Raw genomic sequence first — 27,629 nt, 5'->3', positions numbered from 1 at the left:
TTTTCAGAATGAAATAATACTCCATTCTAGGCAATGGCCCTGACCACCAGAGGCCATGTCAGAAGACTGGAAAGCAAGTTAGAATTGCCCAGAGGACAACATTATGGCTATAAAAGAGGCAGCCCGACACTAGGTGGGGCGGTCTGGAGATTATGAGGAGTCTATGAAGAGTTGAAGTTCAATTAGCTTCACAAAGAGCCTTAAGCAAAGGTGATAAACAGTGCTGTGGTGACTGTGCCCTTGGCTCTGTGTGAGGCAAACCGTGGGTCACAGTTGCCTTTCAGGCCATGGGCAGCAAAACAAGAGGAGGTGAAAGAAGGGTTGTCAACAGCCCGGCCCACCACATAACACTTGCAGTGAAACAGATCCTCCATTTCAAGGTATCCAGTGACTTGGTGTTCAGTGTTGTTCTGAGCCCCCAAGGTGGGGGGTACAACAATTACAGCACAATATTAAAGCAGTTTAAAGCATCTTAAAATCTCAGAAATAAAGTGGGTCCTAAAAATATATGCCTCGTGAATCAAAAGGATATGAAAGGATTGGCTAATTTTTTTATTTAAATGCACCCTATTACACCAAGTGCTTGAAACATAACACAACCAATTTAAATACTTAAAAACAATCATTTTAAATATTTTTAAATACTTACATATTTAGAAATGCATCTAAAGAGAATAACATACCAAGTGAATTAGAAAAAAAATCATACAGTACTTGTATGATAAATGTATTTACAGACTTAGTTCTGCAATCTATACATATTAACTCAAAAGGAAAGCCTATCACACCCTTCCCCAATCTACTGCCCCCCAGATGTTTTAAGAACACTATAAGAGTCCTGTTGGATCAGAGTTATATAACCAGCTCCATCCCATACATGCTTAAAACATAACATTATATTAATGTGAAAGATGTGCCCATTAAATTCAACTAAACAATTAGCAGCCAAAATAAACTTTATGAGGATCAGGAAGAGATCAAAAAACCATCTAGCACTCTGCCGCAGATAAAAGATGTTGAGCTTGCTCAAGCAAGCAAGTCAAATTGCACACTACAGTGGAGAAGAATTTCAGTCATTGCTGGCTTGAGAAAACAACTCCATTCAAATTAGCATTAATTTGCCTTCTTAGCATTAACTATCACTGTAGGGGTCACCCTAAGGCAATGATGGATTACTCCCAACTCCCATTAATCCCAGTCAGCATGTCCAAGAAATTCTAGTCCAACATCTGGATGGCAACAGGTTCTCCAGCCCTAGTCCAAAGGCAAAGTATGAGGAACCACACATTTAACGGGGTGGTACTTTCAGCCCTACGTAATCAGGCAGCCATTGGGTTTTTAGTTTTGGAGCGGGGGGGACTATAACCCATCAGCCCCAGAAAGTATGGCTGATGTGAGAGTTATAGTTCTAAGCACCTGGAGCACCCCAGCTTGGGGAAGGCTTCTGTATCGAGCTAAATGAGCCTGTTTATCAGTCAGAGAGGCCTGCAAGAGTCGCTTCCATTTTACCCACTCTCCAAGCATTAAATGCACACATGTAGGGCTGCCTGTGTTGCCTTGCTCAGTACTGGCACTCGCCCCCCCCCATTGTGTTTTGGATCAGCTCCTGCTACCCCCCTTGTTTTGCACCCTCTATGTTGCCGTTTCAATGGCAGGCTTGAGAGGATGCAGTGGGGCTGGCCCTGGCCAGAGCCCCTCGCAGGGCTCTTCTGGTGATGGTGGTGCACCTCTGGAGGATTTCATGGGCCTGAGGGCGTGGGGGTATCGTTGGATGACCAGAAGCGGGTTCAGAATCTGAGGAGCGAAGCAAAGTATCAGACGAGCCCAACGGTTGCTCCTCAAAGCCAGAGTCGCTTCGATGCTTGCTCTCCAGGGGCGGGGAGAGACAGCCATGACTCCTTGAGGAACAGAGGAGGAGGGTCTCTCTAGGGGTGCTGTTCCTCACCCTATTCATCTCAGGATTCTGGGGCCAGTCATATCCCTGTCCACTTGCGTTTCCTGAGCTGTCAGACAGGCAGTCCACCCCACTTGCCAGCCCAGACGTGGCTACGGCCACAGACACACTCAGAGAATGGGATCTCATTCTACTTGGGGGGGTGTCATATTCTTGCATATCCATCGTCGTATTGGTTGAATGAAGCTGGGTAGCACCCTCACAAGAGCCTCTCTGTTGGCTTGGGGAGCTCTTACTCAAGGGACTAGTAGCTTGAGATAGGTTTGGCATAGAGTAACACAGGCTGCTATTGACGAGAGCCAAGAATTTGCTGTGAGGGTTTCTGTACACCTGGAGGAACATGGAAGGGACGTAGCCTGTAGTCCCATTATACCTGAAAGACCAAAAATGCAAAAATGTCAATTTAAAAGCAAAATAAGTTCCAGGATGACAAAAATGTGTTGGTTTGTTTTTTCATTTTCATTTTTTTGCAGGTCAGGTGGGGAATGTTGCTGTGCAGCCTGGAACAGGCTACCTCTCACAGGGCTGAACTACCTTTCATTCTACTGTTTTTTAGTTTATTTTGTATGGCACAGATGATATCTGTTATAAGCATCTCCAAGCTTTTGGTTACTAAGTCTTGTTTTAAGTGTATGGGATTGGGCAGGGAGGGATTACTTGCTTTTAATTAGTGTAAAATGCATTGTGATTGGAAGGAAGTTAATAAATCAGTGATAATGATAATAATGATAATAATGATGATGATAATAATAATAATAATAATAATAATAATAATAATAATAATAATATGCCAACAATGTTTGGTGCCCATCAGCAGTTTAGCTGCTGAGTTCTGTACCAGCTGCAGCTTCCAAACCAACCTCAAGGGTAGCTCCATACAGAGTGCATTACAGTAATCAAACTTTGCGGTTACCAATGCTTGGCCACTAGCAGACAAGTTATCCTGATCAACAGTTCCAGCCCCACTGGCTTACCAAACAAGCCACCATCCATCATCTGATTTCTCCAGCACTTCCACCACAACCCCAATCTTCACAGACAGTTCATCTGACTTCTTGGCCTCATAAGCCTGTGTGACATAATACAGCATCCCTGAAAGAAAAGAGAGGAACTGTTTCCTGCTCTCTACTTGTTTTCTTAAACAATACACCACATGAGCAAGGAAGAAGAAAGGCAACTGGGACAGGGAAAGGCAACTTCCCAAACCAATATGTAAACCGAAGCATAGCTGTCCTCCATATTGCTTTTCTGGATCTTGCAGTGCAGTTCTTCAACCCAAAAAATGTGTATAAAGAGCCTACATTAGGGGATTTGCTTCCAGATGTTTTGGACTGCCTGTCTCTCCCATTAGCCCCAGCCAGCATAGCAGTATGAAGCTGGGGCTGATGCGAGAGTTGTAGCCCAAAGCAGCTGGAAGGCACCAGGTTGATGGAGGCTGGAATGGACAACCCTGAGGCAGAGGTGACAAATGACCTGACTCAGCACCTAAGGCACCTGCCTGATATCCCCCTCTATGAGAAAGCATTAGAGTCACATGAGAGACTTGTCCAGACTCACCTGTCTCCTCGGTCTCCTCAGTGGCAGCTGCCTCCTCCGTCTCCTCCAGGTACGGGGCTGGGAACCAGGCAATTTGTTTGCAGTAGTTTTCCACCAGCCACCATCCTGCAGAAAATAATGACTCTGAAAGGAAGCTGAGGCCATCTGCAAGTTTCCCCCAGTGTGTCTTTTTTAAAAGACAGAACCTGAGGAGTGTGGGGTCAACTGCACCCCTTAATCCCATGGGGGTGATGGGAAATGTAGTCAGCAACATCTGAGGGTTCACAGGTTTCCCACCTCTGTCAATAATCCTTACAACAACCTTAAAAACTAGATGATGATGATGATTATTATTATTATTATTATATTTTATAATTTCCACCCCACCCATCTGGTTGGGTTTTCCCAGCCAGTCTGAGTGGCTTTCAACAGAACATTAAAAACAGAATAAAACTTCAAACATTAAAAACTTCCCTAAACAGGGCTGCCTATGCATACAGAACTGGAGTAAAGAAGCATACCTGTCTTGTCTTTCATGAGGACTTCAAGTATTTCCCCCTTGGTGGCTCTGAAGAGCCTGTTGCTTGTGTCTTTGGTCTCATAGGCTTCAATGCACCTGTAACTCTGGGAGACGACCGGCTGTGTGATGGTCGCGCTGGGTGGCAAAGGTGTCTCTTTCTTCCCTGAGCCCATTTCAGAAGGCAAAATCACAATGCTGCAAAAGTGGGAGGAATGATTTGTCTGCTGTGAATCCTGCACTGCAGGGAGTTGGACTAGATGACCCTTGCGGGGGATTCCTTCCAACTCAAGTCCTAGGATTCTATGTCCCTTTTTGAACTGGAATAAATTCCAAAGACATTACAGCAGATCGGGAAAACTTGTCTTCTCAGTGAGCTTGGTCTCTAGTCTAATTTCATCCAGGGTGACACCATTTATTACTACTATTGCAATTAATTTATTAACTCCCTTCAGAATCAGTGTCTCTGGGCATTTTACACATAAGATAATTTAAAACAGTTTAAAACAACAACAGCAAAACCAACAAATACATTTGAAACAGGACTGAAACCCTAACAAGTGAAAACACACGGGGAAGACTCGTTTACCTAGCTGGGAAAGTCTGTTGGAACAAAATGCCTCAACTGTTTCTGGGAAGTGTAGACAGTGGCTGTCTGTTGTATTTCAACATGGATGCTACTCCACAGAACAGAGGCAGCTGCATTAAAGCCCTGTTCCAAGTCACTCTCCAGAGTGGGCTTCTGAGATCTTTGGAACCTGCAGGAGAAACTCTCCCTGCAGACTTTGCCTAGTATATATTATATTGGTGTCTTTCAAGGCTGGAATCCTGGAAAACATCTCATCAGAAAAGCAGCAGACCGCAATATAGGAAGCAACGAATCAGACCCACGGTCCATCTGTCACTGACTGGCAGAAGCTGTTGGGGGTTTCAGGCAGGGGTTTCCCCCCAACCCTACCTAGAAATGTCATTGAGAATCAAACCTGGGATCTTCTGCATGCAAAAAATAAAAAAATAAAAAATGCTCCACCACTGAGTTAGGGCACTTCCCCGTACATAAAAGCATGCAAAGAAAGTAGGAAAGCATATAAACAAAATAATGTGGTGCCGTTAACGGAAACGTCACGGGTTTGGTTCCCTTTATGGAACACCTGCATATTCCTGCAATGTAGGGGGTTGAACCTTGGGGTACCTTTGAACTCAATAGTTCTATGATTCTATGACAACATGGCCTATCAATAGCAATGGCTCATTAATATGTCGCTGCTTAGAATTAAGACAAATGCTTAAAACTCTCATAACCATAAAGAAACTCTGGTGCTACGTTGGCTGCAGGCCAGTGAGGTATTTGTCAGTTAGGAATCTTCAAAGTATCTCATTCAATTAATTTGACAGATTAGTTCTATAAAAACCCACATGCACAATGATCCTTAGCAGTTTCCTTCAACGTGGCATTTTGCTGCAATTATTATTTCAACCTACTCTGAAATGTACACGTCTCTGCAGTAGTTCACGTCATTTTCCATTTTGAAAACATACAAAAGTTAATTTGTCAGTTTCAGCTACCAAAAAAAGGAAAGGGGGGAAAAATGCTTTCATGAGCCAATCTGTAATGACCACTCTTACATCTGTCAGAGTTTGTTTGCAAACGACAGTCAGCAGATCACGAAGGCAGCTCTGAGAGTCATAACTAAAAGGTGTTTATTTCAGCTCAATCCATTTACCACCCTTTCTCCTCATCCTTGCCACAACCACACTCCCATGTGTGCAACCCTGAGAATTAAAATCAGTACAATGAATAAAGCTGAATTCAGACACAGAATCACTTCCAACATATAGGAAGCTTCGTTGTATTTTGGCATAATATTGAAAGTGGCAAGCCACTGGCCTGCTAGGGGCTGGCAAGCCAAAGTTGGAAACCACATGTGAAGTGGGTTTGCAAACAGCGGTTTGACTTAGCTTTAGAGTTGGTCTGAACAAACAAGCCGCAGTGATGGGTGTTGCTTTGTTCTCGACCACACACACAGGAGTGCTGTGAAGGTGAGAAATGAAAGTTGGCAAGCAGCTCTGACCCATGAATTGACTGTTGTCACAGAAGGCTGGTCACCAGGCCAAGGAGTGACAAAACCCTACCAGAATTTTTATAGGTTTTGGGGGTCATTCTGGAATGATACAGATCCCTTCCAAACCTATGATCCTGTATCTGTGAGGTTAAAATTTATACGAGAAAACTTGCAGAGCCGGCCAAACCAGTTCCTTTTTTAAGTTAAGGGCCTTAGCTGGCCAGTTAACTGCGACCATTAACATATCTAAAGAGGTTGCCCGGCTGCCTGAGTTTGCTTTTCCCTCTCCTCCCTCCCCATCCCTTTTCCTTTTCTGTTGTGTCATTTAGATTGTAAACCTGAGGGCAAGTTTCCATATTATGCTTAATAGTTGCAACCCCCCCCCAAAAAAAAACAACCCCACCATTAGATATATAAAATGCACACAGAGACACCAGTCCTTCTAAATACATAGATATATATATATACCTTCATTTCTTAAAAAACGACAGTACCTGTTCTCTGGAAAAGAAGGGTCCATATCTCGGCTTTGTGCTTCAAAAAAATGGACGACATCCTCTCCCTGGGAGATCCTGGCTTTTGTCTTCAGGAGCTCCTGACAGTAAATCTCCAGCAACATCAGACTCTCCCGGCACCTGCTCAACTTCTGGTTCTTCTTCAGCATCACATTTACATCTTGGAGGGGACCCAACAGAAGGTGGAAAGTCATCAAGGGATGCTGTGGTGGCTCTTGGTAGCACTTCCCCATCACCCATCCTTTATACTCAGGGCTGTCTTAAGCATATGCGGCGCCGGGGTGCAAAGATCCGCCTGGCGCCCTCCCCCAGATTGCCCAGTCCCAAGTGTGCAGGAGGGCGGAGCCAGCTGGCTGCCTCAGCGTCTCGCTGGCTTGGTCGCCCCCGAACTCAGGGTGCAGAACCACCCACAGCAGAAGAGCCCACCGTGACACTCCGACTCATGGGCAGGCTCTTCCCTGGACTCAACTCTTGGGCTCCGGACTCTCAGCCTGGTGCCCTGTACCCCTAGCGCCTATGGGTAAGACGGCCCTGTTTATACTAGTATTGAGGAGGTAAATATAAAACATTGGAAGCTGTCTTATACCAATTCAGATCATGGGTCTACCTACCTCAGGTTTGGGGGATCTTTGTCCCACCCAAATATTGCTGAACTACAACTCCATTGTCCCTAGCCACTGGCTGTGCTTGGTAGGCCTGGTGGGAGTTGTAGTTCAGCAGCATCTGGAGGTCCAAGAGTTCCCCACTCCTGATGTAGCTGATTGTTGTCAACAGTGAGGTATGGAAAACAAAAAACAGTGAGCTATGGAACAGTGCAAGGAACAAAGGAAGCTGCCTTACATTGAGTTGGATCACTGATCCATTTGGCTCACAAACCCTTGAGTGCTATGAAACAGAAACTTTTCCATGGCAGTGGTACAGCTGCTGTGAATGGGGAATAAACATTGAAAGTTGCCTTGTACAAAGGATTGAACCTTGGGGATTGAACCTGGAATCTTCTCCAGTCTCCATGCAAGGCGGATGCTCTAGCCCTGAGCCATGGTCACTGCGCTTGTTGTAAAACCCAACTCCAGTGGAGTGGGAATACAGCATTTCCCCCACTTCAAGGAGGAGAAACTAAAAGTTTTCTCTGTTGATGTGAGAGGCAAGGGATGCAAACAGCAGGTGTCCCCAATCCAATTAAAATTAAAATATAATGAAAGGCCTCTCTTCTTCCCCTTTTACCTCGAAACCTGGGGATGGTCCGGTCTGACTTCTTCAAGAGACCACTTTCAATAGGGAACTTTTTCTTCAAGTCTTTCTAAGTGATGGGAGAAACAAGAAGGGAAAATGAATGCTATCATGCTTCTCAACAGAGGAGAAATCATTGTGCACAAGCAGGGGAAACTGGCCTCCCCAGTTTCAAATCTTATTCCCTTTACATTCAAAAGAAAACTTACATGGAGTTTCTTAAATTCTTCAAACTCCCGGTAGATGAGAATGTTGTTTTGATCTGACCAGGAGACAAAAAGCATCCAGACCTGGGGAGGAAAATAGAGCAGATGGTTCCTACAGGCCCTGAGTGTCTCCCAGCCAGCTCTTAGGGTGGTGGGCCTGCTTAGGACCAGACCTGCCCTCAGGCAGAAAGAGGCAGCAGGTATGGGGGGCAGCATTTCTCTCCGTAGGAGGACAGAGAAATGACATATAGCCTGTGCTGGACCCTCCCAACATCTCCATGGGGCAGAAGAGACTTCAGGCATCATTTTCACCACCCTACTAGAGCCAAGCTGACATTTCTCAGAAGCCTTTTTTTTTTTCCTGAGGAAAAATTCAGTGCTACACTACATTCTGGAAACCAAGACTTATGAGGAACAGATGAGGGAGCTGGGAATGTTTAGCCTGGAGAAGAGAAGATTGAGAGGTAATATGACATCCTTCTTCAAATATCAGAAGCATTGTCACACAGATTGCTTGTTTCTTGCCACTCTGGAGGGTAGTATCCAGAAGCAACGGGTTCAAATTACAAGAAAGGAGATTCTGACTAAACATTACGGAGAACTTTCTGGCGGTAGCAACCATGCGACAGTGGAACAGACTACCGCAAAAAGTGATGGATTCTCCTTCATTGGAGGTTTTTAAGCGGAGGTTGGATGGCCATCTGTCAGGAAATCATTAGCTGTGATTCCTGCATTGGAGAGGGTTAGACTAGATGATCCTTTGTCTCCTTTCCAACTCCACAGTTCTATGATTTTTGAGTGAGTTATTTCACAGTAAAATAACCCCAAAAACAATTCAAATCAGGTCCATATATAAAAACAAATTGAAAACAATTCCACACCTACAAATATTTTCAGACCCAACACACATGCATTAACTGTGGGAGTCGCAGAGGGGCAACTGAAATACCTTTTGTTTTCTGTGCTTCAGCAAGCCCACTGCTTTCACCTCCACGGGAAACCTGCCGCTGCTCATCTCCCCCAGAGGACGATGCTCCATCAGTCTTGCAAGATCTCTTTGAAGCACCTCCTTCCTGCAGGCCAGGTATTTAGGAGCACCCAGGGAGGAGGGGCCAGCTTTTCCCAGCCGGCTCTAAAACTCAGGTTTCCTCCTCCGCCCAGAAGTTCCAAAGTCTGGCAACCCTGGAGAGATTCTTTGGGGAAAGGAGGCAGGTATTGAGCCCAGATCCCCTACAAGGCCATCTCTCAGGAGATCAACCTTGTTGTTGTTTTTTGTTGCTACCCCAATACATTTGGAGCCCTTGGCACATTCAAAAGGGTGTCAGAAGCAGGGAGACACAGGCTCACATCTCATAGGGAGCTGCCTTATATTTATGAGTTAGACTCTTGACCCATCTTGCTCAGTATTGTCTTCGCTGACTGGCAGCAGCTCTCCAGGGTTTCAGGCAGGGGGCATTCCCAGCCCTAGCTGAAGATGCTGAAGGTTGAACCTTGGACTTTCTGCATACAGAAGAGATGCTCTCCAACTGGGTCACAACCCTTTTATCCACACCCCAACAACACAGCCCTTTCCCCCTAGTTGCTGTCCCAGAAAGTTCATTCCACATTAAGGGGAGAAGTTTTACTGCACTGGCTATAGCAAGCTGAAAAGGTTACTTCTTTTGGTTTCATTTTTGCGTATTTTTTGGTACCATCCCTTGCTCCCTTTGTGGCGGCTTCCAAGACTGAATTACTCTGCAAAGTTAACGGTCATTCTTAACTAGGTTAAAAACCCAGTTTTACTTAAAAATAAACAGATGAAATAGAAGAAAGAGTTTTTTTAAAGCATCATATATGATAAAAGGATATATCACAAGCAGAAATGTCTGTAAGAAACAAATGCACAAGTGCTTCTGCTGATGAGGATTGCCAGCTTACTAAAAATCATGTTGATACAAGATGCATTTTAATTGTGACATCATCCGTTGCACCTTGGAGGCAGATGCCATTGACCTGCTTTTGATCCAAAACCTGCCTCCCCACCCCCAGCCTTCCATATTTGGAAAGAGAGACACACAGGGATAATGCAGGGGGAGGGAGCAGAATTTGTTCCACCAATCCAAACTCAAGGAAGGAGCATCCTAAATATCCCCCCCCCATCACACTTAATTCATATGGACCAAGCCAGCTGACTCCCAATGCTCTGAACCTCCAATCTCTGGGAGTTATTTTATCATGAGTCGGAATTTTAGAGAATTAAGACAAAAACAAAATCGGAAACAGAGATTGCTGCAGCTTGTGTGTTTCTCTGTGGCCAGGAAAGGAAATCCATCAGGTGAATACAATAAAATTCATTCACAACTTTGTTATTTGTTTAAGTGTGTAAATGATACATAGTGTAGCAGGAACCCCCCCACCCCAATCATTCTGTTTCCACAAACTTCACACACACTCACACTCACACACTACATACGCCACATTTCTGTTATAAATTCATAGAAAATCAACCATACATCGGATTTGCACTGTTCCATTTTTTACTCCATGTGACAAGGACTATCAAAGGGGGGTGCTTGGTTTCTGGTCAGCCATAATCCCTTCACCATCCCAGCACATCCACAGGAGCCCTGCCCAGTTGCTATGTCAACCCTGATAATCCCAGACAGAAGACAATCAAAATCACAAAGAACAGTGGATTCGCCACAGGCTGAAACAAAGGACAATGATCAGATCTTCCCTCTGGGGGCAGGAAACTGCAAACTCCCCATTGTCACCTGGAAAGTACTCATGGGGAGGGGGAAAGGAGGAACCAGCCAGGTGACAAGATAATCAGGTTACCTCCACAACTCCTCCCTCAACCCCTCCTTTCTGTAATGTATGCATGATGTCAACCCCTCCTTTCTGTAATGTATGCATGATGTTTCTGGGGGTGGGCTTGACCTAGAGGAGGGGAATTTCAAAAGTTTTTATAAGGTCTTGCAGCCCATTGTTCTGGGTCTTTCCTCTCTCTTGCAAGGGAAGGGAACCCTGTTGCAACAGTTCAATAAAGGCCAAGCCTACAGGCTGCTGTTTTGCTCCAAGTTATCCTGGTTGGTGTCTTTACTTTTTGTCCAAGGGAGCCCTCAGATTTTTCCGTTAACAATAGTTAGTGACTTTTTTCTATATCAGTTTGACATTTCCTTCACATTGAAATGAATTTAAGTGACATTAATTTTGTAAATAGTTACATAGCGGACAGAGAGGCAAATAATGTAGTCGTCCAAAACATTATTATTGCAATGATGAGGATTTTGGTGTGATTTGTGCATTGCATAGGGTTGGACTAGATGACCCTTGGGGTCCCTTCCAACTCTGCAATTCTATGCTAGTCGGACACGACTAAACGACTAAACAACAATAACAAAATTGCATTTATATGTCACATTTTCTCAAAGGATGGTTTCCCCCATCCTCGTTTAACCTTCACAACAACCCTAAAGAGTGGGATAGGCTGAGAAATGTGGAGAGTGCCAGGTTGAAGGATGGTGTACAAATCACAGTGAACTTTGCACTGTGGTTGGTCGTGATGGTTCACAAGGACTTGTTCAGTGGTTTTGGTGTGTACCCACTCCCCCCTTTTTATGCCCACTCCCCCCTTTTTTATGCCCATGGCAGCCATTTTGTGCTGGTAGCCATGGCACTTTGATGAAGACACCTGTTTTTTTAAACAACAAAAGCACTGCCCCATTACTCAGCTATTTGCTCCTCCCCTCCCAAATTTGCATTCCTTTCTTTTTCTCCTCTCTCTCACCAATGAATCCATTGTGCAACGTACCCTTGTCACGTCTCTGACTTTGACAAGGAAACACTGAAATTAAAGAAATTCCCCCAAAGAAACAGATAGGTACGGCAGTATTTGCAAAGTCAATATAAGATAAAGATAAAGATAATTTATTACGGTCGGAGACCAGCTTATAAAACACACTTGGGGGTATAGTCACAGAAGTAAAACAGACAATTAAAACAATGTACAACAATAAACTATCCCAGGGAGTTGACTCAGAGTCACCCATGGAATCGAGTTTGGGGATTTTCATGCCGGACTATTTTGAGTTGGGCAATGGTCTGCGCCTACAGATCTGTACACAGAGTCTGGCGACCATCCAGGTCATCTTCTGATTTTTGCCTAACAGGAAAAGGTCTAATTTTTGCTTTTGTGGGAGGTCGGTGAGCCTCACCAGTAGGGGATCAATGATCTTACTACGTGCCTCTTCATAAAAGGGACATCTATAGAACAAGTGTTCTGGGCTTCCTATCTCTCCCAATGGACAGGTGCAAAGTCTCTGAGCGTATGGGACTTTTCTAAAGGCTCCATCCAGGACCAGCGAGGGAAGAGCCGAGCTTCTGGCGAGTGTAAAGGCCCTTCTTGCATTTCTAGATACGAGAAAGAAGATATATGCTGCCAGTGTGGCTATATATCTCTCGATTATAGTTGGGGCACCTTGCGCAGTCCTGTTGTCTCTCCTGTTGTCTAATATTCTTTGCCTGACTGTAGCTTTTGCCTGGCCCAAGCCCAGACTTAGAAGGGCTTGAGGGGCAAAACCCAGTTTCTGGAGGGTGTTCAGGACTGCAAAGTCAATATGATTTCCTTAAGATGGCCAGAAGACAATGCTGATGGACAAGTGCTGTTAATTATTAAGGGGTTGAAGTATATTGTTGCCACACATTGGGGTGGGGGGTAGGGACTGATGAACGGACAGAGCATCAGGAAGTGGTACAAACTGTGAGCAATATTTGAAGAATTCTTGACTGGGCAAAGAGAGCAAGTTAGCCACAGTGGGATCTGCTCATGAAATAGGTCTATCTGGCAAGGGTAAAATGCTGACTTGGCTCCACCAACGCTCTGCCTTTAAGGGTTATTGTGGGGCCAGGCCAGCTCCAGGATCTGACAGTCCTCTCAGGCAGTGGAGCCATCAGGGCAGGAATCTGGGGCAAATGTCCATGGGTCCCACTTGGCACAATGACCAGGATGCCCCCCTCAAGTTAACTAGGCTGACGTACCACATTTTAAAGTAAGGGAAGGGTGCACATTTCCATCAAAATGGGGAAAGCCCGCATAAGCCAGTGTGGTTAGAGTGCCGAACCAACATCTGGGAGACCAGGGTTCAAATCCCAGCTTGGCCATGAAGCTCACCGGATGACCTTGGGCCAGTCCCTGCCTCTCAGCCTAACCTACCTCGCAGGGTGGTTGTGATTAAGAAATGGAGAACCATATAAGCCACCTTGAGCTCCTTGGAGGAAAGGTGGGATATAAATGAAATAAAGAATAAATAAATAAAATAAGCCGTTTGTTTCAAAGTCTAAGGCTGTGTACACACCATATGTATAAATCACATTCCCCTTCCCACCTCAAAGAATCCTGTAGCACTTTAAAGGCATGGTGTGAATGAATGTGACCATCATTGAATGGGAAGTCTTGTGCAACAATGGGCTTTGATCTGATCCAGTGGGTCTCTTCTAATATTCTTAGATCTTTCCTGAATCAAAAAATATCCCATCCCAGACCTCAAGTAGCCTTTAGGATTCACTGGAAGCTGATGGAGAAGAGAAATGATCCCTTGAGGAAGTTGGTATGCACACTAAAAAGAAAGGATTGCAGAAACATCCATGGTCAAAAGTCCTGCTTAATATAGGCCAAAGATTGCAAATACTTACAGCAACCTGGAGTGTGAATTTGCATGCTCTGATTTCCTCGTATGTGAAAACAAAGTAAAAGTAAAAATGTTCTACTTGTCTGCCACAATTTATTATCTTATTTCCTTGGGAAAACACCTTTCCGGCTCAGAAGCCCAACATAAACATTTGCTAGCTATTTGCTGTCCTGGTCATTTAGGGGAATGGGAGAACATCAGTGTCTAAAAACCTTCCTAGATAGCTTAGAGAGGTTGTCAGGGCAGTTCCATCATTGGCTTGCTACATGGGCCATGTTTCTGGAGGTCAAAGCAGAAATTCAGCATGCGGTCCAGGCCTGGAGCCTCTGCCCTGTTGCTGATGGGCAGTTCCAAAGCTGTTGCAGCAGCTCAAGTGTGACTTTTTGAGTTTCTGGTCCATGGTCTTTCTAGATTCAGAGGGGCTAATACAGTTTCCTGCCAAGGGTGCAAGAGATGGGGGTGGGCACCAATATAGCTCCATGCCAAGAACACACAGAAGCCTAGTTATGCCTCTGCCCTAAGATAGTTGGATAGAAGAATGTAAAACTGTAACTGCTTTTACATGTTTTTAATTATAATTGTTTTTTAACTGTTTTAACTGTTTTAGGATGGCTTGGCTTTTAAATTGTGCACCTGCCATTCTCAGCTCCTTTGGAAGAAAGATTTGGATATAAATTCAATTATTAATATTATTAATAAATTAGCATATGAAAAGTTGATGCACATCAATGTCTTTTTTGTGGGCGATGCATTTCCTCTTTATTTGGAAAAGTCACATTCAGTGAGGCTCTAACATGTCAGCTTTGTTCTTCTGCTCGGCTTCTGGAGGAAAAAAATTCAAAGAAACCCCACACGTGCCAAAACATCTTAGAACCAGGAAGCAAAGGCTCAGCACCATTTACAAGGCTCAGATGAGAGACCATGTGAATGATCCCCACCCTAAAAACAGATCAACCTTATGGTAATTCTGGACTTTACAGGGCCCTTGGAAATTCACATTCTTCCTGTAAAAAATAATCATAAAAGTTGTTACATTTCTACTGTGTCCAGTGCAAATATCAGTAGCACCTGCAAATTAAGTGTGTGCACACACAAAAGTAGGCAAAGTGTTACGATGTAGCAGTTGAATGTAGAAGAAAATAAATATAAACAGAAAACATGGATCTAAAATTTGGAGATTCTTGAATCTGCTCTTCCATTGCTAGCACCACAGCCAGCCAACCCAAGTTGCATATGTGGCAGCAGAATGCAAGAGGCAGCGCTTCACCCACCTATTCCACTGCTTCCACCTAGGCAGAGAAGCCAAGCAAGCAGCAAAACTTTAAGGAAAACCCTGCCTCCTGCCAAGTTCAGCAAATGCTGGGGCACAGCAGCAGCAGATGTGGAACGCAGCAGGTGGGGCCAGAAGGTGGCAATGAGCATTTTGCCTCAGGTAGCTAAACTGCATGGGTCACCCCTGCCTAGCACCCAGATACAACCAACATATGCAGTTAACAGAGCAATCCTAGTGTGGTTTATTGAGTCAATTTGCATAGCTCAGTGGCAGAGCATCAAGGCAATTCAGAACTTTTCAGAACTTCTGCAGAGTTTTGCCCAGGCACCAGAAAGAATGGAAATTGCAATTGTAGGTACTCAGACCTACCAACTGCATCAGGTAAGCAGTAAGCAATTCCACAGCAGCCTTTCCTAGTTGGAATGCTCCAGATGTTTTGGATGTGTTAGACTAGGACCTGCGAAAGCAGGGTTCAAATCCCAAACTCAGCCATGAAGTCCACTGGGTGACCTTGGGCCAGTTCCTCTCTTTCTCTCAGCGCAACACAGAGTAACACATGAAACTGGTCCATTCAGTTCAGTATTGTCTACACCACTGGTCTTGAGCTGGTGGGTTGGAACCCACTAACATGCTGCAGCCCGATCCAAGGTGGGTGGCAACAAGAGCGCTACCACCCTGCAAATATATGGGAAAAGATTAAGAAATGAGTCCCCAAATGCATGTATGATTAAAAGGATGTCCTGGGTCTTCAAAGGTTGAAGATACCTGGTTTGCGCTGATTGGCAGCAGCCCTCCAAGATTTCAGGGGTCACACCCTGAAAACAGGTCACACCCTATTACACCAAGTGCAATCTATACATATTAACTCAAAAGGAAAGCCTACCACACCCTTCCCCAATCTAATGCCCCCCAGATGTTTTAAGAACACTAAGAGTCCTGTTGGATCAGAGTTATATACCCAGCTCCATCCCATACATGCTTAAAAGATGTTGTTGTTTAGTCGTGTCCGACTCTTCGTGACCCCATGGACCAGAGCACGCCAGGCACTCCTGTCTTCCACTGCCTCCCGCAGTTTGCTCAAACTCATGCTGGTAGCTTCGAGAACACTGTCCAACCATCTCGTCCTCTGTCGTCCCCTTCTCCTTGTGCCCTCCATCTTTCCCAACATCAGGGTCTTTTCCAGGAGTCTTCTCTTCTCATAAGGTGGTCAAAGTATTGGAGCCTCAGCTTCACGACCGGTCCTTCTAGTGAGCACTCAGGGCTGATTTCCTTAAGAATGGATAGGTATGATCTTCTTGCAGTCCATGGGATTCTCAAGAGTCTCCTCCAGCACCATAATTCAAAAGCATCAATTCTTCAGCGATCAGCCTTCTTTATGGTCCAGCTCTCACTTCCATACATCACTACTGGGAAAACCATAACTTTAACTATACGGACCTTCGTTGGCAAGGTGATGTCTCTGCTTTTTAGGATGCTGTCTAGGTTTAGGATGCTGTCTAGCTTAAAAGATAACATTATATTAATGTGTAAGATGAGCCCATTCAATTCAACTAAACAATTAGCAACCAAAAGAAACTTTATGAGGATCAGGAAGAGATCAAAAAACCATCTAGCACTCTGCCACAGGTGGGGGGTCCTGCTCAATATAGGCCAAAGATTGCAAATACAGCAACCTGGAGTGTGAATTTGCATGCTCTGATTTCCTCATATGTGAAAACAAAGTAAAAGTAAAAATGTTCTACTTGTCTGCCACAATCTATTATCTTATTTCCTTGGGAAAACACCTTTCCGACTCAGAAGCCCAACCTAAACATTTGCTAGCTATTTGCTGTCCTGGTCATTTGGGGGAATGGGAGAACATCAGTGTCTAAAAACCTACCTAGATAGCTTAGAGAGGTTGTCAGGGCAGTTCCATCATCGGCTTGCTACATGTGCCATGTTTCTGGAGGTCAAAGCAGAAATTCAGTATGAGGTCCAGGCCTGGAGCCTCTGCCCTGTTGCTGATGGGCAGTTCCACAGCCGTTGCAGCAGCCCAACACTGACTTTTTGAGTTTCTGGTCCATGGTCTTTCTAGATTCATAGAGGCTAATACAGTTTCCTGCCAAGGGTGCAAGAGATGGGGGTGGGCACCAATATGGCTCCATGCCAAAAACACACAGGAGCCTAGTTACGCCTCTGCCCTAAGATAGTTGGATAGAAGAATGTTAAACTGTAACTGCTTTTACATGTTTTTAATTATAATTGTTTTTTAACTGTTTTAACTGTTTTAGAATGGCTTGGCTCGGCTTTTAAACTGTGCATCTGCCATTCTCAGCTCTTTTGGAAGAAAGAGTTGGATATAAATTCAATTATTTTTATTATTATTAATAAATTAGCATATGAAAAGTTGATGCACAGCAATGTCTTTTTTGTGGGTGATGCATTTCCTCTTTATTTGGAAAAGTCACATTCAGTGAGGCTCTAACATGTCAGCTTTGTTCTTCTACTCAGCTTCTGGAGGAAAAAAATTCAAAGAAACCCCGCACTTGCCAAAACATCTTAGAACCAGGAAGCAAAGGCTCAGCACCATTAACAAGGCTCAGATGAGAAACCATGGGCATGATCCCCACCCTAGCTGGAATGCTCCAGATGTTTTGGATGTGTTAGACTAGGACCTGTGAAAGCAGGGTTCAAATCCCAAACTCAGCCATGAAGTCCACTGGGTGACCTTGGGCCAGTTCCTCTCTTTCTCTCAGCCCAACACAGAGTAACACATGAAACCGGTCCATTCAGTTCAGTATTGTCTACACCACTGGTCTTGAGCTGGTGGGTTGGAACCCACTAACATGCTGCAGCCCGATCCAAGGTGGGTTGCAACAAGAGCGCTACCATCCTGCAAATGTATGGGAAAAGATTAAGAAATGGGTCCCCAAATGCATGTATGATTAAAAGGAGGTCCTGGGTCTTCAAAGGCTGAAGATACTTGGTTTGCGCTGATTGGCAGCAGCCCTCCAAGATTTCAGGCAGGATCTTTCCCAGTCCCACCAGGAGATGCTGGGGACTGAACCTGATGCCTTCTGTATGCTAAGCAGTTGTTCTACCACTGAGCTATGGCCCTAGCTCACAATATTGCTGTCAGGATAAAATGGATAAGGTGGAGGCTGAAGTGTGTATGCTCTGTGGAGGAAAGGTGGGATAGAAGTATAAGAAGGAATAAAGTATGTCAACTAGCCTATAAGTGAATAAACTACAGTATATTTTTAACTTACTCTCCTAATAATTTGTATATAAATTATAAAAGTGGTATATAAATTTTGTTAAATAAAAAAAGAGGAAATGTTCAGACTTTCAAACAGTATGTTATGCCTGAGCCTTCATTGCTGAAACTCCCAACAGCACTGTCTTGCTCACAAACACCTGATGAAGGAACCATTGTGACATAACCCATTCAAGTAGAGATAAGGGGCAACAGGCTGTCAACAGTGGCAGTAGTTAGGAGCTTCCCAGCTATTAAAAAGCCACATAGAGTCTTTTCATACTGCTTGAGGAATTAATCCCTTATTTAACGTTCATAATTGCTGGATTGATTTAACAGGACTGGAGCTAACATTGCTTGGATTTGGCACCATTGATAGGCAACTGCCTGCTGCGTCCTCCGCTTTGAAGGCACCCTGGTCTTTGGGCCTCCAGCACCTTCTTCAGCATGTCCAACCCATCTAGGAGGCGTTTGATGCTGGTGTTCTACTGGGTCAGGAAGCCCCTGACAGAGAAGCCATGCCCTACCATCTCGGTGAAACCTTCTGCCTCTGCACCAGCTTGCAACACTCCTCACATTTCACCCTACTTCACGAGGAGCAAGACACAACCTCCTCCGCTCAGGAGGTCCAGCAGGCGCAAGGTGCTTCGGTTGCCCAATCTCACCAACCCCATGTTTTTAAGATCTGCCATTGGCAGCGTTGGCCGGAAGAGAGCCCGCAGGCGTGGCAAGCAAAAGAAGACTCCAGAAGAAACAGGAAAAGGGGTGAGGGCTAGGCTAGAGGCAAGAAGGCTCCAAAGCTATTTGCGGGGTGGGATTGCTTTGGAAGATGCCTTCTCACAATCTCTTCCCTTGAACCACGTAAGGACATAAGAAGTGCCTGCTGGATGAGGCCACATTGGCCTGTCTAGTCCAGCATCCTGTTCTCACAGTAGCCAACCAGAGGCCTGTGGAAACAAGAGCATTCTGTATTCCCTTCCTGCATCTTCCAGCAACTACTATTCACAAACGTTACTGCCACTGACTATGGAGGTAGAGCATTGCAGTTTGTAAAGGGTGCTGCAAATTCTAACTATGCGGTAGAATGGTAATCTACAGTTTCCAGGATTCATACAGGGGAGAAGCGATAATGCTTTTAATATATGGTGTGTACACAGCCACAAATTAGCTACACCAGCTCTGAGCAAAGATTATAATGCATATTGTGGTTTTTTTGTACTTTTATAAATATTATAAAACCCATTCCTGCAAGCCATGTAGTCTGGAATAAACTCAGTCACCGCTCCCATCATTAATTGTAGTCATAGGAGTTCCTACATGCAGATGGAGCTTATTAATTTTAATAGAGCTACTCCAGACTAAAGAAAACTGTAGCTTATGGCATTACACTAAATGCTAATTAGGCTTGACATTTGATAATTATATAGTCATAAAGTAAACAAGAGTTAGAAAATAATTTCTGGTGTTACCATTGTTCTAGCTGATGGCACTGCAAGGCCCAGCAGATTGTAGAGGATGTCTAGATAAATGGAATGGGAGAGACATAAAAAGCAAAAAATTGTAAATTGTATTATTTATTTTCTAACATTGTCTTTTTTAAAAAACAAAAAATATATTCACCACACCTTAATTTCCATCTATTATTATTATTCGTCTGTTAATTAGACTGCATTATTAATATTATTATGAATAATTGAAACCTCCTCCCTTATTTTTCATCTACTGTTATTACTGCAGTCTGTTCATAAGAATAATATTATTCTTAATACGAATATTAGTGTTATTAATACCGAGGTCTTCTTCCTCGGCTGCAAAAATAACAACAGCGCCCCTCCCTTCCTAGGAAGCGGCCTACTGGAGTTGCCATTGACAACCACTCTCAGCCTCCTTTCCCACCCCCTCGAAGGGGCGGGCCCCTTCTGGCCCAGCATGCTTTGCGCGCACCCAACATGGCAGCGCCCAGCCCGAGCACGTCCGGATCGGCGCCCGCTTTCCCTTTCCCCTTCTCCGCCTCGACGGCCGGGGCTGAAAAACCCGCGGAGGGGCAGCCTTTGCCGGCCGCCGAGCCGAAGAAGAAGAAGCCGCCCTGTCGGGCCTGCACGGACTTCAGGAGTTGGATACGGGATCAGAGGAAGCAGTCGGACCTGGTGAGGGCTGGCAGTGGGGCTCCGGAAGGCCGCAGGGAGGGCGGGAGGAGGGAGCCGTGGCCCTTGGGAGCCCCGCGAGGACGCAAGGCAGGAACGGGCGGAGTTGGGCCAGTGCACTTGGGGAGGGGCCAGAGCAGCCGGTCCCCCGCTTGCCTTGGGACTAAGGGGCGTTATGGAGTGGAGGGTGAGGGAGAAGCTCGGTGGCGCGATATTATTTAATTATTACATGTATAGCCATTGCTTCTTTTTTCTAAAAAAAAAACACGTTTAGGGGTCCTCTCATTTTCACTCAAGAACATCACCATTTTATAGTTCAGATCGGGAAAAATAAATACAGTAAATGGACAAAAGTACAAAGATTCACGAAATGTTTAGGGGTATGTGTACTCCTGCATACCCCCCCCAAAAGCACTGTGTGTCTCCCACCTTTCCCTAAGAAGTGCAAGGTGGTGTACATGGCTCTCTGTCTCCCCATTTTACCCTTGCAACAACTGTAAAGGTTATGCTGAGAAACAGTGACTAGCCTGAGATCACCCACTGAGCTTCATAGTTGAGTGGGGATTTGAACCCTGGTCTGCCACATCTTAGTCTTAACACTGTAACCGCTACACAACTTGCACAATTCCTTAACAACTATCTCAAGGTGAGACACACAAAAGGTAATTAAAATTACCAAACCAACAGATACATTTAGCACAAGACTAAAACCCTAGCAAGTGGGCACTTGCAGTAAAGACCCATTGATTCAGCTGGGAAAGCCTGTTGGAACAAAAACTTCTTCAGTTGTTTCTGGAAACTGCAGGTGGCTCATGGGGCATTATGGGATGTAAGGAGAGGGGTGTCACAGGGTTGAACTTGCCCTTGGGACAGGGAGAGAGTGTTGTAAAAAGTATATATATGACCCGCCTTTTCCCGATTGTTGTGTAATGAATCACGTGGGGCAGAGATATTCTCCTTCCTTGTTGAATTTATAGAGACATGAGAAGCTGCCTTATACTTGACTATAAACTGCCTTGAGCATTAAAAATATTAGGTATGACTGCTGACAGTAAATAACTAAAAGATTTTGATTCAGTTCCAAGAGTTCAAGTCTCTGAGGTATATCCAACCAAGCTCTACTCAGATAAGACCCAGTGGAATTAAAGAACCTAAGTTAGGCATGCCCATTAATTTCTCTATCTAGTTTTTTTACAGGGTCCAGTGGGACCATGGGTTGATCTTCCTTGTTCAAAGACCTGTTCCCAGAAGCTATTTAAACCTGTGGAGCTCTCTTCAGGCCTCTAGGATGTAGTGGATCCAATGCCTTTCTGCCCTGAGGATGCAGTGGCTCTGTCTCAGGGTTCAAAATTAGCAGGGCACCAGGCATATTTTGCACCTAAAGATACTCCATTTGCAAGCACCTCAAAAAATCTGGGTTCCATTTTTTGCGCCTGGCTGACACTCAAGGTTTACTGAAATGTATGTGCTTTGAAGCCTCAAAGTATATGTTAAGAATAGATAATATGTTAAGGAATTTCACAGTAGAGTGTTTTGAAAACTGAAGTACGGTACAGTGGTGCCTCGCAAGACGAAATTAATCCGTTCTGCGAGTCTCTTCGTCTTGCGGTTTTTTCGTCTTGCGAAGCACTGCTATTAGCTGCTTAGCGGCTATTAGCGGCTTTAAGAAAAAGGAAACAAACTTGCAAGACGTTTCGTCTTGCGAAGCAAGCCCATAGGGAAATTCGTCTTGCGGAACGACTCAAAAAACGGAAAACTCTTTCGTCTAGCGAGTTTTTCGTCTTGCGAGGTATTCATCTTGCGGGGCACCACTGTACCAATATTTTTATTGTAAACACCAAATTAAACATGTATTAACAATGTCTGCTAAAATGTGGCATTAACAACATGTCACATGTGAATTGCATATCAGTTCATGCTTATCAAAATAATAAAAAAGTGTTGCTAATACCCCAACCCCCCAGTGGTGCCTAGACATTCTGTTTTGGTGCCCGCAACCCAAGTCCCAGAAGCCTTTTGGCTCTTAGCTTTTCTATCCCAGTTTCTAACACTGTTCTGTCTCTGGAGTCCCATAAAACTTGGTGGTGGGAGATTCCTGCCATTGTGGTTCCGCTTATTGGTGCCCTGGCTCAGCTTGCGAGAGATTCTTGGGGGGGTATAAGGAAGATTTGGACATAGCTTCTGTAGTTTTACTAATTACAGCTGAAAACTATGCATACAAATATTGGTGAGGTGTTCTGTCTGTGCTGACATCACAGCACAGACTGCTGTGCTGACATCACAGTGTGACTTGGCACAGTATGCTTTGCCCAACCTGGCTTAATCCCAAAACTGACAGAGGACAGTTTGCATAGGCGGTGGAAGGGGAAGTGAGCAGGGCCTTTGACGCAGCTGTGACTTACAAATCTGCTTTAGAGTCACAGTGTGCAGGACTGTTCTGTGTTTTCTCTGGCTTGTTGCTGATGAGTACATGTTTTTTCCAATCTAGGAAACAGGAGCCGCAGAGAAGGAGTTACCTCCTGATTGCCCTTTAGATAGAGAACAACTGGGGAGAAATTCGTGGTCGTTTCTTCACACAATGGCAGCGTTTTACCCTGATCGGCCCACTAAAACTGAGCAGAAAGACATGGTTCAGTTCATCAACTTATTTTCCAAGTTTTTCCCTTGTGACGAATGTGCAGAGGACCTGAGAAGCAGGTGAGTGAACCAGCCAAGTAGGTCCCATGCCTCACCTGCAAGAAGTGGCATTTAGCGTCACAATGGTATTTCTGTTAACCACAATACTAGGTCACTAAGCACCCACCTTGAGGCTTGCTCTTGTTTCTGTATAAGGTCCAAGTGATGAGCCATCTTAAATCACTGGCAATTCTGCCTGTAATTTTCAAGCCTGCTCTCTTGAGAGTGTGATGCCATTCCCACACTTCCCAGGAATTGATTTGGGATGATAATATAATCCAATTTCACACCTGTTCTAACACTCTCTTAACTTCCCAACCCAGGAATCTTGGTATGAGGTGGATTGTAGTAGAGGCTGGTCCATCAGGGAAGAGAGGAACTGCCCTGCTAACCTCAGTCTGCCCTCTGCCAATCTCCACCTGCCTACTTCCTTACTTACAACCAGTCTGGGAAGTGGCACCGCTTGCCATCTTCCTCCTGCTCCTTAGTTTCAGTGTTGCCCCTTGCAAAACTTCATAGAGAGGAGGATGGGGACAGAACCAGAAGGAGTTGGCTGTACCTGTTATAGGTTCTGGCTTCACCTACTGTTGGGTTCCTTGACTTGCACCCCACCAGTCCTTAGGGGGCACCAGCCACTTTTGGTGAATGGGAAGTTAAAAAAAATGCCATTGGACTCTGTTTGGTTTTCCCTCATACACAGATTACGAAGAAACCAACCTGATGTCAGCAACCGGCGTAATTTGACACAGTGGTTCTGCCGGCTTCACAACGAGGTCAATAAGAAGCTGGGGAAGCCCGAATTTGACTGTTCCCTTATAGATGAGCGTTGGCGAGATGGCTGGAAGGACGGGTCCTGCGATTAGATAACCTAGCAAGTGCAAGATTGGTTCAGCTTGATTAAAAGAAGCTAGAAAGAACTATGAAATCAAGCCTTGTATGGACTTTTGCTGAAGCGTACAATTGATCTTTGGTATTGAGGTTGTGGTGATACAGGAGGAGGAGGAGGTGCAGGTGTTAGAATAGATGTCCTGCCTGATTGTTTCTGATTCTGGAAAAAGTAACAAGAAGGTCCTGAAGTAAGCTAGTCTTATGGGAATTTTCTACCTGCTGGTTGTCTTTTCCAGACCACATACTTACTAGCAAATGCTGCCTTAATTTTTTTTTATCAGTACTTTCTTAATGGTAGGAAAAAACATTTCTCCAGCCACTGAACTACTAGGCTGGGGAAAAAAGTTTTAGAACTTTTTTTGCCACCCCCAGTTCTGCAATCTGCCTTCATTTTGTTTGTCTTTATGATCAGATTTTACGTTGTGTCTTTTTGCTTCCCTTATCCTTGTAATCTGGAATGGTTTAAAAATTATTTTAAAGAGAGTACTATTTAACCACTGTGGAGCTGCAGGGCTCTCTTCATTCAAGGGATACTAAAACCATCCTTTCCCAACTTTTGGTGCCCTTCAGCTGTTTAGGACTACAACTTCCAGTGGTCTCAGCACAGCCATTCTGACTGGTGCCAGTGGGAATTGTAGTGCAAAACAGCTGAAGGGCACCAGGTTGGGGAAGGCTGCCTTATGTTTTCCACAGGTTAATTAAGGTACAAAGAAATTTACAGAGTTGTAGAATCCCAGTAACTTTGCTGAAGTCCTAAAGCAGGGAAAATAAAGTAATTTCTGAGTGCAAGTCTAGGTCTCACATTTCAGCTTTGTCAACAGATATTTTTCTTTGATTTCTATCTGTCTGGCAAGAGGGAAATATAAATGAAAGGAATGATTAAGCACAGGGAAATTAGCATTATATATGTCATGTATTAAAATATAACTTGTGAGAGGTGGGGTTCATGAAGGTCATATTAGCCCTACAGCACTGGGAAGAGTCACTGAGCTTCCTTTTTCAAGGAAGGTTTTATTAACTCATCAGAACTTTGTGTGCAGGAAGTCAGGCGTTCTGTGAAATTATAATAAGAAATAGTTGTGCACTGAGATGGACCATTACGTCTTGTAGGAATCCTTGTGTGAACAGCCTGTTGCCTGCATTGGCAGTGGGTTGAAGACCTGGCAGTGAGTATTTGAAGAGATCATTGGCCCTTGCAAACACTTTACATGGGTGGCATTACTGCTCTTGCGCTGCAGAAAGTCCTGAGCTTTGAATTGTACTGCATTTTGATTTAGGGTAGATTTTAACTTTTTACTCACAAGTGAAATTTAGATAACTTGCACTTAAGCAACAATTATGTGAAGCTGTTGGCCTGATTTAGATGTAACCATGGTTTGTTTACATATACAAGCTGGGTCAAGCCATGAGCTTGCGTGTTCCACCTCCTCTTCTTCCTTCAAGCACAACAGGAAGATGTTTGAGCCTTCCATTTTCTCATTTTGTCCAAATATGGGAAAGTGGTTTGAAGAAACCATGGTTCAGTGTTCCTGGTTTGTTAACTATCAAATAATAGTTTTTATATCATGGTTTGTTGTGGTTCTAGATACGTACACTTGCCTCCTCATACATCATGAGCAACTTTAATAGCCATGTATATAGAAACATCTATGAGTGAGTTTCATCACTGGAAACAAACAGGTAGCTCTTGGGCACCTTATTAACAAAACCTGCATTCATATGACTGCATATGCCCTGCCCCAGTAAATCTAAATGTCCAAGCCATTTTATATGAAAAGAGTCTAGTAATACCTTGCTCTACAAATAGGTTGCCTTGTTTGTACTAGATTTCCTGGTCTCCTGCTTTCAGGCTAACATCACAATATAGATCAAAAGACTTCTGGGCTTCAGCATCCTTCACCAATCTGGTTCCCTCCTGGTATTTTGCACTTACAACTCCCATCAGTTCTGAGACTGATGGGAGTTGTAGTCCAAAATGGCTGTGCTGGCTGGGGCTGATGGGAGTTGTCAAAAACACCAGGAAGGCACCAGGTTTATGATGGCTGGGCAAAGGGATGCAAGGTTCTGGCCCAGAGGTGGGGCCTGTGCTTTGAAACACTCCTAAGAAGCCAGTGAAATGGCAGTCTCTAAGCTGCCAGTGTTTAACCATCCACTGCAAGCCAGACTAGAATCCTGCAATTTACAGCAGGTGGACCAGGGAGAATGGCATGTGAGGTTAATAGGCTCCAGCCTGGCTTGGTGCATTTTAAAGCACTTTCACGGTACCTAGGCAAGAAGGTGGCAATCCCATGTGGTGGCTGTACGGCTAAAGGTTTCGCTGAAGGAAAAGTGATGTTTTGTATCTTGACTGAAAAGTTGAGCTGCTCTATATAATTTATTTTGAGGCATTTCTGTTTATCGATAAAGAATGTCAATTATCTAAATGCACTTGATGAAGGCAGTTGGTAAAGTGTATCTCAAAAATGTATTTATTTCCTGGCTGGTGACCAAACAATAAAGTTAAATATTTCCTTTATTCCTCCCTCCCATTTTAATTTGTAAAAAACATTTTGTCCACATTGTAGGGCCTTAGTAACCAGGGAAGGAGGGACAGAGAAAGAGAGTTGGTTGTGGTTTTATTTTCTATTCGCAAGGCAGATTCAGATAATAAATTACATTTGCAGAGAGATAAGTGAGGCATCAGATTAAAACACAGAATAGTTTGTAGGAAAATAGTATAACATTCCATAATTCCTCAAACAGTGGCTAAGAAGGTATTGGGTCTTAAATGGGCATGATCCAACAGAGCTATTCTTCTGTTTATGTTCTTATTGGTGTTGGGCGGGGAAGGAGCAGTTTTACAAGGAAGGGTAATCATCTAATGCTGTAAAGCATGTTGTTTCTTTGTGCCTTTAACAGTTATCTAGAAGGGAGAATTTTAACAGATGCAGTGAAACAGATGGGGAAAACGGTGCCTGCTCAAATTCTCCTTTCTACCGAGCTCTTAATCTTTCATTACAGCGACTTAGAAGCAGACAGTTCACCAATGTCATTTTCCCACTAATTATCAGAGAATCTTCTCACATAAGTACATCCACTTAAAAACATCAACAGCCTCTTCTAGGATTCTGCTGTATTGAATGATAAATTCAAATCTAACCTAGAACCCTTCAAACTGAAGGCCTCTTGTTCTCACTTATTCCTAGAATGTGCCTTGTTTCATCGCCTTGTGCCTCATCAAAGGTGGGGATAGCTTTCAGTCAATCAATCAATCATTTTATTTCATTTCTATGCTGCCTTTCCAAAGCTAAAATTGTGCTCAAAGCAACTTACAACATATAAAAATTACATAACTAAAAGCACAACAAAAGTTGTAAACAATAAACAAAGCATCAAAAAGTATACAACCAGATTGGACAATTTCCACATTGATCCCAAGATCAAAAATACAGTAAAGCTACGAAGAATTAACAGCAACCCCCATCCCAACAAAATGCGCTAAATAATACCTCAGCACAGCATTTCTTTCTTGCACAAGTTTCATGGGGTTAGCTAATAACTGCCCCTTCAGAGCCAAGTAGGCATTGTCTACATTCTCAAAAGCTGTGCTAATTTCCAGACCCTAATCCGGGGTGTGGTGTGGGGAAGACCAAGGGCTCTGAAGGTGGGTTGAAAGCACCTGTGCTGAGGTACAAGAAGTCATCAGTGGGTGATGGGGGGGGGGATAATGTGTTTTCTGAAAGA

The 27,629-nt window shown here is 44.2% G+C and overlaps 2 protein-coding genes across 6 annotated transcripts; one reads left to right on the top strand and one right to left on the bottom strand.

Annotated features, from left to right (window-relative positions):
* Positions 1–1,351: 1,351 nt before the first annotated feature.
* On the bottom strand, positions 1,352–20,096 carry NOXO1 (NADPH oxidase organizer 1). 4 transcript variants are annotated; one of them, XM_082199471.1, is made up of 10 exons: positions 19,989–20,096; positions 19,668–19,717; positions 8,971–9,214; positions 8,025–8,105; positions 7,810–7,885; positions 6,565–6,745; positions 4,012–4,205; positions 3,512–3,616; positions 2,929–3,046; positions 1,352–2,327 (listed from the first exon to the last, which is right to left on the bottom strand). In XM_082199471.1, the coding sequence occupies exons 3-10, from the start codon at positions 9,058–9,060 to the stop codon at positions 1,646–1,648; spliced, it is 1,527 nt and encodes a 508-aa protein (XP_082055597.1). In that variant the 5' UTR covers positions 9,061–9,214; positions 19,668–19,717; positions 19,989–20,096; the 3' UTR covers positions 1,352–1,645. The 4 variants fall into 4 exon arrangements, with proteins under 4 accessions (XP_082055597.1, XP_082055596.1, XP_082055598.1 ...); XM_082199470.1 differs by having other exon boundaries at positions 19,824–20,034; XM_082199472.1 differs by lacking the exon at positions 8,971–9,214 and having other exon boundaries at positions 19,824–20,034.
* On the top strand, positions 18,419–26,421 carry GFER (growth factor, augmenter of liver regeneration; the record flags this gene model as incomplete). 2 transcript variants are annotated; one of them, XM_082199476.1, is made up of 3 exons in its annotated part: positions 18,419–18,963; positions 22,831–23,039; positions 23,719–26,421. In XM_082199476.1, the coding sequence occupies 3 exons, from the start codon at positions 18,646–18,648 to the stop codon at positions 23,879–23,881; spliced, it is 690 nt and encodes a 229-aa protein (XP_082055602.1). In that variant the 3' UTR covers positions 23,882–26,421. The 2 variants fall into 2 exon arrangements, with proteins under 2 accessions (XP_082055602.1, XP_082055603.1); XM_082199477.1 differs by lacking the exon at positions 18,419–18,963 and adding an exon at positions 20,148–20,345.
* Positions 26,422–27,629: the final 1,208 nt, after the last annotated feature.

Source organism: Podarcis vaucheri (genome assembly GCF_965113315.1).
Source record: "Podarcis vaucheri genome assembly, chromosome: 14".
Lineage (NCBI taxonomy): Eukaryota > Metazoa > Chordata > Lepidosauria > Squamata > Lacertidae > Podarcis > Podarcis vaucheri.
The sequence above is the reverse complement of the archived record's forward strand: the minus strand, read 5'-3'. Positions and strand labels throughout refer to the sequence as shown.